Below are 10,804 nucleotides of genomic sequence, written 5' to 3' on the forward strand. Positions count from 1 at the left end.
TTCTCGGACGTTTTTAGTTAAGTCGAACCATTTGAGATAATGCTACGGAATCCTGAAATATGCATGACAAAAATGTTTCTGTAGGTCCAAATTTTGGGGATAAATAAATCAGTATATCTTATCTTTAAACACAAAATATATCAAAATAACCTAAATAAGTGGAACAGTATAAACTGTAGCTCAATAAAATACAATCCAGTATGACAAAAGAAATCTCTTAAGGGGAAAAAATATTTGAAAGCAAACAACAAATAAATAAATAAAAAATCAACTGAAAATGGTCCAAGAACACTATACTATAACACTATGTTTAATAATAATAATTTCCAAAATATGGGACGAATAATCAAATTACAGTCACTTACATTCATAATGCTTTTTTGTGCAGTAGTGGTACAAAATCATCTAAAGTAAATGACAACATTGCTATATTACTTTATTTTTTACTCTTTCTTTTATTACTGTTTGGTAGTTTGGTGATAAATGAAACATATTTTATAAGTTCACATAATTAATTTTAAATGTAGCTAGCATTTAAAACTGTCAGTGTAACAAGTGCAACATTTTTTTTTAATCTAAACTGTACACGAGACAAAATTGCACACAAAGAAATGTAATCTTAAGTAATGTACAGTACTTGAGTAAATGTACTTACATTTCACTAATGGAGGTAAAACTGTATATGAATGAATAAACATTAGATGAACATTAGCAGTAATCCACTATAAGGCAAATTGTGGACACAGTTTATTCCACTGACTGATGACACACATTATACACGTTGGGGTCCTCCCTTCTTCTAATTGAAATTACACATAATAATAATTTGTACATTTTATGAAACATCAGAAAGAACACCAGCTGCATATGTACAAATTTAGAACCACAGTATTCTGTCAGACAGCCGAACCTACAAACAGTCTTTCACATACATGCTGAGAGGTAGCGTTACTACTGGATAAAACTAGAAAATATCAACATGCAATAGACTGGAGACTCCTCTTTTGAATCAGGCCACAGTGTGAGAAATGTACACAGTGAGATTCGGCATCTCTGTGTGAGTGTTATTGACTATGTCAGAGATGACGCACTATCAGACTCTGCAGAGTTGTTTGATCTTCTTCTTAGTTCCTTCTCAGCTTTTCACTTTTTTTTATTTATAATCTAAAAAACAAAAAACATAGGAAATACATTGTGCAGCAGAGGATGGGCCTAGCTTAGCTTACATGAGTGCAAACAAATGTGGGCTACTTACCAATGGATTGTAACACTAGAAAAGCAACTTAGAGGGTTTGGATGGATGGTGAAACTCACCAATGAAGTTAACTAAAATAAACATAAAACAAAATGAATGAAAGGCGTGCATAAACATGCCGTTTCTTTGTAATGGATTGTTATCCAATAAATTAGATAATGTAAGAAAATGAGATTGTATTTGACACTGATCAGGAGGACACTTACAGCTGTCATCCTCTTCTGAAAATGTGCTGGCCACATAGCAGGCGTAAACAAATCCCGGGAGCTGTAGGATTATCACAAAAGCATAAGAAAAGAACAGCATATTTTAAAATCTTCTGTCTTTTAATATTAACGCAAAACACAAAGCAGACAGTAGACTTTGCTGACAGCGAAAGATTTTATGAGTTAGTGGGAAAAAAACATGTAAATAATAACTTACCTCTTAATTCCAGTTAGCTATCTTATTTGCATTCCTACTCAGAGAAACTATCTGTCTGTAGATGTACTCTTAAAATATTACACAAGAAATTGTTTTAGATATTAATGGTTTAAAATCTCTGCACACCTGAATGAACAACAGGTGCGTAGGAAGAAAGAATTAGTATTGAAAAGATTCATTGTAACCTCTGCACTACATCTTGCTTGCCATGACTTTATTAAATCAAAACCTTTTTCTCCAACTGACGTTCATCAGCTAGAAGAAATTTTCACATAAGGACTCAAACACAGTTTAATATACATGTTCACCAGCATACACCTTAAGGCGATTTATACTGTACGGTAAGGACCCCACAATAATACAGAGAAAATATCAACCAATCACATGACATCATGTGACCAAGTCTTCAGTTTAATAGTGATTGGGTCTTCAATATATGGAGTACAATCAAAAAGTTGCCATTGAGCTGCCAGAAATTTGGCTATTCTTAACTTTCTACCTTTATGTTCTATTAGGACCACTTGCTCGTGCATTTTAATGATTTTTAGCATGCACCTCAAAATAGCATCCACTTTTTGCATCAACTTTTATGTTTATCACTGCTAATACTCCTGATACTCAGAGAGGAAAGAGCAGCATTCAGTGGAACAGTTATGTTTCAAAGTGTGAAGGAGGCACAGACATGAGTATACTGGTCATTTTCATGATATTCATAAAGGTTTTGACCCATGAATGCACCCTGCAGTTTCAGACTGTTGTGTAGATTTATGCTTTAGTCCCCTGAGGTGTTTGAGGCTTTCATGCCTGCTCACAGGACACTGAAGACTTAATCTTTGTCCACCTGCTCTACTTGCAAGTACAGCTTCTTGCAATTCTACAGTATCTCCTTCATCAACATGAAATTTAAGTTGAGCACAGAAGGAGATCACAAATGCACAAGTGCAAGTAGCCAAAATAGGAATGTGTGAGGACATTACTAGAAGTGAAGATCTACCAAAATCAAATCAGAACTATATTTTTCTTTTTATCAATGAAATTAAGGCACTTGTAATAGAGTCCAGAACACCACAACCAACTACTGGTATTTCAAAAACACAACCTTTCCTAATCATAAGCAAACCTGAAAAACACGCTTTATAAAAGCAGAATTTATGGCAGAGCTGCTGTGTTGAGTGTATTTAGCATATGCAATACTTTGTGTAAGGAAGTAGGCCTTCATCAGGGTCCCCTAATGAAGGCCACAAGCCAAACCATGTTGGTCACTTAATAAAGATTTCTATTACTTTAAGTGTCGCTGGAGTCTCCACGACATCTGATATCAAACAGACTCAACCGTCAATTTTTTTATATTCTGTTTGAAGTGAATAATTAAAACTACTTTTAGTCACGTAAATTAACCCAGTGTTGACCAGAGAAATGAAGTGCTGTATAAAAAAGACATAAATATAGATTCATTAATTGAACAAAATTGAAATAAATCACACCCAGCAGATTGAACTGGCTTCAAAATGTTTTCAAAAACAGGACCTAATATCGCAGTAATTCACTTTTGTAGATAATACACAAACTGAAAGTGTGTACCAGCTCTCTCTAGTGTGATAATATGATGTTATTCTTAAATATCGGCTCTGTTACTAATCTACAGATTCTGTTGCTAAGCAACAGTTAGTTCCCAGGTGTACTGATGCATGCTTATTACAATTAAAATGACATTAAATAATATATAAATACAGTTATGTCCATATGTTTTGGGGTAATGACACATGTTTTTTTATTTTTGCCATACTATTTTATTATTTGGTTTTGTTGTCATGGGGTGACATATGCTGATCTTATTTTTATGGATTTCTGGACCAGTGTAGCTCTAATGACATGAAAAGACAGCTTTTCCACTTCACTTTTTAACCAGCCCTTGCTGTGAAGGCGACATCTGGCAATGGTGCCATTTTAAAGTCTTGTTAAATGAAGTGTTGAACAAAACTAAAGACTCACTGATACGAGGAGCTGGATGATGCAGTGCAGGATTTCTATGTACTGGTATTCCAGCCAGCAGCTCAGCACTGTGGTAAGCTCTGGATTTTGCTGGTTCTTCCATCCAGCAGAGGGAAGTCTCTCGCTTTCACATCCCGGCCCATTCTCCTTCCACCAGGAATGATGTGAGGATACACCGAAGGACAGAATATCACCATCCTTAAGGGAGCAAACAGACAGGTGGTAGTTCATTTTGTTAATATTATTAAGCCTGAAAAGCAGCACGATATCCATAAAATTCAGAAAACATAAAAAACTCAATGCAGTACAAATTTTATTCTGACTTTAGTGAAAATGAATCCATGCACTAAGAACCAAGTCTTATTTCACCTAATTTTACTTTTTGTCCTTTTTCTTTATGCACCAGTCACGTAAGAGTGTTGCTACAAGCATATACTTACCAGAAATGTTATTAGGTACACCTTGCCAGTGCTAGGTTGACCTTTGCCTTCAGCCCAGCTTTAATTCTTCATGGCATAGCTTTAACAAGTTACTGGAAACATTCCTCAGAGATTTTAGCCCATTTTAACATGATAGCATCACACAGTTGCTGCTTTCATTCTACCACATCCCAAAGGTGCTCTTTTTGTGATCTGTTCACTGTTTAAGTACAGCAAAATGAATTTGAGTTTTGTAATATGGTGCGTTATCCTGCTGGAGGCAGCCATCAGAAGATGTTTACACTGTGGTCATAAAGGGATGGACATGGTCAACACTAATACAGAACCGGTAGGCTGTTATTTATTTATTTAATCAATGGTAAATTGGCAATAAGGGGTCAACGTGTGCCAAAACAAATATCACCCATAACACTACACCATCAGCAACCTGAACCGCTAATACAAGGCAGGATGGATTTATGCCTTCATATTGTTTAACCTAAATTCTGACCCTATTCTGAATGTTTTGGCACAAATAGAGATGGGCAACATTCTTTTAATCTTCTGTTGTCTGGTTTTGGTAAGCCTGTGTGAATTTTACCCACATTTTCTAGTTCTTAGCTGACAAGAAAGACACCTGGTGTGGTCTTCTGCTTCAAGGTTCCACATGCTGTTCATTCAGAGATGCTCTTCTGCATATGTTGGTTGTAACAAGTGGTTATTTAAGTATCTGTTGCCCTTGTACCAGCTCAAAGCAGTCTGCTTATTCTCCTCTGACCATATTGTCTTGACCATGTCTACATGTGTACATACATTGAGTTGCTGTGATGTAACTAGCTGATGAGACTTGCATTGCTACATCTTCAAATTGATATAACAGAGTAACACTAATAAATATTGCATAACTGTAGTGATCCAGTTATGAAAACACTACACAGGGATGATTTGCAGGAGAAATGCCTAAGAAATGTTTTACTCGACCAAATGTTACATTTTAAATCAGTGAACAGAATCCAACCATCATTAAAATTAAAATACAGCATTGTTTGTATTCGGGGAGCTAAGACAAGATTGAATGACTGACTTGAAAATTATTCTGAACAGTTTTATTTTTAACATTTGTCGTCATTTCCCTAAATTATAATTAGGGTTTGGTCTTCCCGAGTGCAGACAGTGTACATAAACAACTTAACGAGACTTGTTTGCGGCTGAGGATAGGCACATTGCTGTAAGGTGTCTGTCACTCTGAGTCTGTAATTGGAGGCAGATCTTGAAAAGAGTGACATGGACAGAGCTGAACATTGTATTTAGGAGCTCTTGGTCCCTAATTACCTGACACGTACGTGACCATTAAAGTTACCTTTGAAAGCCCTCCCAAATCCAGGTAGAGACAGCTCACAAAGACATTCCAGCCAACCCACAACAACGTCCACAGCAGGTACTGAGAAAATAGAAGCACAGAATTACACTGGGAATGACAGCATGGACTGAGGTTGAGGTTGGCTGGGCTGAGATGTAGTGAAATATATATAATATATATATATATCACTATATAATAAAATGTATATTTTTTTCCTGTTAAATACAGTAAAGTTATACTACCATGACATATTCAGCATAATCCAGATCAACCCAGCTCACTGCTGCTTGGTGTTATTATACTACTCAGCTTTCTTACAAACTTAACATGAGATGGTTTTGGTCACAAACACCATACCATACACTACCAGCACAGTTAATGCTGCATAGCACAGGGAGCTGCTTTTTTCCACTGACTACCTGATATTTTGTGGGGCTTTTTTTAAATGCGTTTCATTATGTTTTTTTAATGTCTTACCCTTTTTTTGTCATACATTAGATGGAAAACAAAGGCTGAAAACCTCTGTCTGTGCAGAAAATACTGATCATTTTAGTGCTTAGCTTGGTACAATGACATGAAAATGGGAGAAAATAGCCTAGATGGCACTTCAATCTGCACTAAACAAACTGCATCTTGTTTTTGTAATTCTCGCAAAAAGGAAGTGTAAAAGCCATTTTTAGTGGTTTTTTTCTAGTATGTTGTTTTCTAGTAGGACTCGTTTTGGTTATTGGCTGTGACTGTGTATAAAAGATGAGTATAGCTACAGTTGCATTACCCATTTGTTTCTGGACTGCATCTTGAAGCATCTGGCTGCTGTTATATTGTTTTTTAGAGCTAGAATTAAAACATATTTTAATGAGAAGAGCAAAGTCATCAGCAAGATAACCATTAAATATCACTGTTTATCATACATATATATATGTATATATGTATGTACATACATACATACATACATACATACATACATATGTATTTATGTATGTATGTATGTATGTATGTATACATATATAAGATAATATTGTGAATAACTGTGCAATTGTTCTTTTTGCAAAGCTTTTCTCAGTTCTGGCTGGTGGATTATCTCTTTGTGTTCGTACACTTATGCTTGAGTGCAATTTATTACTGAACTAAAGCATAAACTAAAATCAAAATAGATGAGTTATAAATAACTGATACACACTGCAGTTGTTATGAAAAGGGGAAAATACCTATAGGGACATTTTTTAACTTTTAGGCTTTAAATACATCAATAAAAACATTTTAATATGGAAGTCAAAGGGGATTGATATGCTTTTGGAGTCAGCGTCTAGTGGTCATTGGAGGAACTTCAGCCTTTGCACAACTGAATTTTTCAGCCCTGGAAGTGGCCACTCATATATATCTCACATATAACCAGCACTGGCATAATAGAGAGGCCTCAGCAGTTCAGACGAGACCAATAATGTCACTGTGCCCACTCAGCTGATCTCTCCTGATATACTTCAGCTGTAAGTTACACTGATTCATAACAGTTTGGTAATGAAAAACTTAAACACCCATAAGACAGATATGTTTCTGCAGTGCTAGCACAATTTAATTATTTGGTTCAGAGTATCTTACTGTTTCTGCAGCAATTGTGGCAACCAGTATGACAAAGGAGCACACTGAGCGGACAGGGCATGTGCAGGTCAGATTTTGGAAAGTAGCCCTGATGTCTCTTAAACTAAAAAGAGGTCAGCTTGAGCTGCTTGTTTTAAAGCGCGACCTTTGTGCTGAAGATATTGTGTGCTCACAGTCAGCTGCCCCAGTGTGTGGGGAGTTCATTGACCTGTTTTTGCACCTTGAGAATTTGTCCCTCCTCTTTTCCCTCCTGCATTGCCCCTGAAATATAAGACAGATAATTTTGCACTCTTCTGACTCCTCTGTCAAAGTTGGTTGCCTTCTAGTTCACATGGTCTGCTGCCAACTCCGGATATAACATATGATTTAAGTAGCTGTGGAGATGCTGGTAAGTCTAAATAAAGTTAGCAGTCATTATATTGAGCCTGACTACTGTGTATTCACAGTACTGATCTTCTTGATGGGAAGCTTGAATGAACTTTTTTATGACAAACCAAAAACAGCTGTTTCTTATGAGACAACACTCAGTATTAGACTTACCATTATAACGTAGCGTGATCTGTACTGGACTGCACCAAACAGGCCGAGGATGACCATGATGATGTGAAAAAAGTTGATCATGATGGGAGCCCACTGGTAGCCCAGAAAGTCAAACACCTGCCTCTCCAGCGCTGTAATCTGCAGGGCAGAGTTTTAAATGAATTTTAAAACAGCAGTGAGTGTCAGTTGAGCCTATGCTGCCATGGCTTGTTAGACCATGATCTTTGACCTTGTTTTCTTTTTATAAGTTTCCAAGGCAACTGAGCCATGGGAGACAAAGCATTCTCAGGGAAATACAGCTGGTTTATAGTGTCATGTCCTCTGGGGTCACAGTCCCAGTGAGCCATACAGGGGGCAGGGTGGGAAACACAGAGGAGGAGGGCAAAGTGGGAGCAGCCCTTTATTGTGGTGGTGGGCGGTCACTGCTATTCTCCACCTTCAACTAAAATTGCCCGCTACAGAAAATAAATGATTTGCTGCAGTCAACAAGTAGTAGCCTACTATTTTCATTACAGCCTATTCTGCTAATTGTTTGATCTATAAAATGCCATAATGCAGTCATTTTCAACTGGCCGAACCAAAAGTCCCAAATAAATTGACTTTACTGTAACAGAAGCGCTAACAGAAAAAACAAAAAACAAAACGGCAAATAATAAAAGAGCAGTTCGTTTAGGCGTTTCTGCTTTTTAGATTTTACTAGCAAATTTTACTATAATTTAATTTATTACCAACTGTTGCGGTATAATTGAATGACAAACCTGAGTTAATGTGAATGAAAGAACATGCGTAAAACCGTTTAACCTGCTTTTGGTCGCAGTTTGCCTTAAATGGTCTTAAATTTAATATAGTCTTAAAAAAACTGAAGCCTTAAAGCTTAATGCTGCGGAACTTCTTTCACTATAAACAACAAAGAAATGATTCAAGCATAACAGTCATTAACATGCAGTTTTAAATAGCATTTTTACTGTTGTTGTTGTTGTTTTTTTTTTCTTTTAGGTTGCTTTGAGTTATTAAAGGGGATAGACAGCAGCTGGCCTGATGCCTAAACAGATGTGTTTATGTCGAAGCATCATGTGCGAAAAGCTCTTACCAGCTGCAAACAACACAGGAGGATCAACATGCATCGCGCCGAGCAGCACCCCATCTTCTTCTTCTGCTCCCTGCCCCCGCTGGTTTGATGATGGTGGTTGTGGGGATGCGGATGTGGATAATAAGGATTTTTTTAATCCGCTCAAACACAACAACCAGACCTGTGAAGCTTCACACCCAGTGGCAGACTCTGTGAGGATAGGTACCTTTACTCCACGAGTAAAACACTGAGGCTGCTGCGCGAAAACTACGGAGAAGGGGGAGGGCAGGCTGATGTATAAAGGGTGAATAGTGCCACACCAAACTTTTATTTATGTTTTTTTGGCAGAAAGTGTCTGTGATGCTCAGTGAAACTAAAGACTGTGTTTTCATCTTTTACTGCTGAATTTATTTCATGTTGCTGTTGGTTTTCAATTCGGTTCAACCTCAACCTTGTAAACTGCACAATATGCCATATGTAGATTATGTGATACAATTGCACATTTATTTGCGTACCTGTGGTATGTTTAGGTAAAATAAAAGTACTACAGATGCTTAGTAAGTATCTTATATTGTGACAATGATTTAAAAAAAACAACAACAAAGAAAAATGGAAAAAAATGAAAATGAGGTTACATTAAAGAAAAGTTAAAAACAAAGTAAGGATGATATTGTGCAGAAGGGTAGTAAAAAATGCATGAATAAATAATATGCACACTATAAATCTGAGAAACAGCTTCTAAAAGTGTAGGAATCTTATGCCTGACGGTTTTGAAAAGAAGGTGGGAACGTTTTCCTGAAACGGGGTTGAATAAGTCTGAGGGAGACGGCGCTCTGCTGCCTCTGTTGTGGGGCATGGAGTGGGTATGATGGAGAGCAGTTTGTTCAGTGACTTCCCGTCCCCCACTGACTCAAATGCCTCCAGATTCTGGCCAATGATGGTTCCAGACTTTTGAATTAGTTTACTGATCCTGTTGGCATCTCTGGCACTGATCCTGCAACCCCAGCAGACAACAGCAAAGTAAATGGTACTTTCTACCACAGACAAACAAACAAAAAGCAATGCAATACGCACTGCAATATGTTCAAATACAGGGTATTAAAGCTGACTGTAGCTTCTCTCTTATTAGCAAGGGCCCCAACTGTTCCCTCTAAGCTGAGCGCGTGAGCAATCGTGCACTGCTGACACAGTCTCCGCGCACAGAAAATTAGCGAAATAAAATAAATACATGTATTTACTTTAATTCCAATTCAGACTGGATTTTTTTGTGTGTGCAGCGCAGATTTTCTGTGTGGGGAGACCATGTGAGCGGTGCGCGATTGCTCACTCGCTCAGCTTAGAGGGAACCACAGCGGGTAGATCTGCATATTTGATTTGGCAGACATTTTTCTTTGTTTTTAAGCGAATATCGTTCCTGAGACAACTCCAAAGGGATTTACATTGCCTCCCAGGACTGAACGGCTTCACATTGTAGCCTAAAATATACTGTAAAGCAAGCAAAATCATTTTTGTAGAGGCCAAGAATAAAAAACAAAAAAATTGACATAACAAGCCCACATAAAATATGATATGTATGATTCAAAGTTCAAAATAATCCATATTTATCTTCTACTGTACCCTGGTACTGCCCCTGGGTTCATCCAGGAAGCAATTTTCATTCCTTTCCTTATAAATCAATGTTCTTCTGCCAGAACCGAAGCACAGCAGATGCTGTAATAATTCAGTTTGTATAACTAAAATAGTAAAATAATATTAACACCGCTTAAAGTAAAATAGCACTTAGACTAACCTTGATACATCTTAGTTTTAGATAAAAACTGGCACATTTTAAAAGTGTAAAATAAACTCTGATGCGTTATTTCTCATTCCCCCCACTCACTCATGTTTTTTTCTAATCAAAAGCAGGATGTCAGTCAGATTTCTAAAAATCTCTGCTTAAAGAAGCTGCAAAAACAAATTGGTCAGGGTTTGAGGAAGATGAGTACTTAGAATATATGCTTAGTGCCAGTATGAAACACAAACAACAATTAGACATATGAACTATTTCAGGACATTTACTGAACTTCCAGTGTTAAAGTACCTGTCCTCTACGATCCTCTGTGGCACGGATCGACCCTCATACAGCAACACCGTCTACTGCGCCCTGA

The 10,804-nt window shown here is 37.2% G+C and overlaps 1 protein-coding gene across 1 annotated transcript; it reads right to left on the minus strand.

Moving 5' to 3' along the window:
- Nucleotides 1–833: 833 nt before the first annotated feature.
- LOC309696823 (sodium/potassium-transporting ATPase subunit beta-1-interacting protein 3-like) lies at nucleotides 834–10,785 on the minus strand. The gene is made up of 8 exons (XM_082518259.1): nucleotides 10,738–10,785; nucleotides 8,679–9,651; nucleotides 7,589–7,726; nucleotides 5,450–5,530; nucleotides 3,671–3,868; nucleotides 1,462–1,522; nucleotides 1,239–1,326; nucleotides 834–1,146 (listed from the first exon to the last, which is right to left on the minus strand). Exons 2-7 carry the CDS (start codon nucleotides 8,730–8,732, stop codon nucleotides 1,271–1,273), a joined length of 588 nt encoding a protein of 195 aa, XP_082374385.1. The 5' UTR covers nucleotides 8,733–9,651; nucleotides 10,738–10,785; the 3' UTR covers nucleotides 834–1,146; nucleotides 1,239–1,270.
- Between the last annotated feature and the right edge of the window lie 19 nt (nucleotides 10,786–10,804).

This window comes from Aulonocara stuartgranti, assembly GCF_965226115.1.
Source record: "Aulonocara stuartgranti genome assembly, chromosome: 20".
In the NCBI taxonomy this organism is placed as follows: domain Eukaryota; kingdom Metazoa; phylum Chordata; class Actinopteri; order Cichliformes; family Cichlidae; genus Aulonocara; species Aulonocara stuartgranti.

Excerpts from the sequence above, each read along its gene's own strand:
- LOC309696823 (XM_082518259.1), bottom strand. The coding sequence starts at position 8,732 with ATGGGGTGCTGCTCGGCGCGATGCATGTTGATCCTCCTGTGTTGTTTG. Across the intron at positions 7,727-8,678 it reads TCCTGTGTTGTTTGCAGCTG|ATTACAGCGCTGGAGAGGCA; the intron begins GTAAGAGCTTTT and ends TCTGCCCTGCAG. Across the intron at positions 1,523-3,670 it reads TCATCCAGCTCCTCGTATCA|CTCCCGGGATTTGTTTACGC; the intron begins GTGAGTCTTTAG and ends ATAATCCTACAG.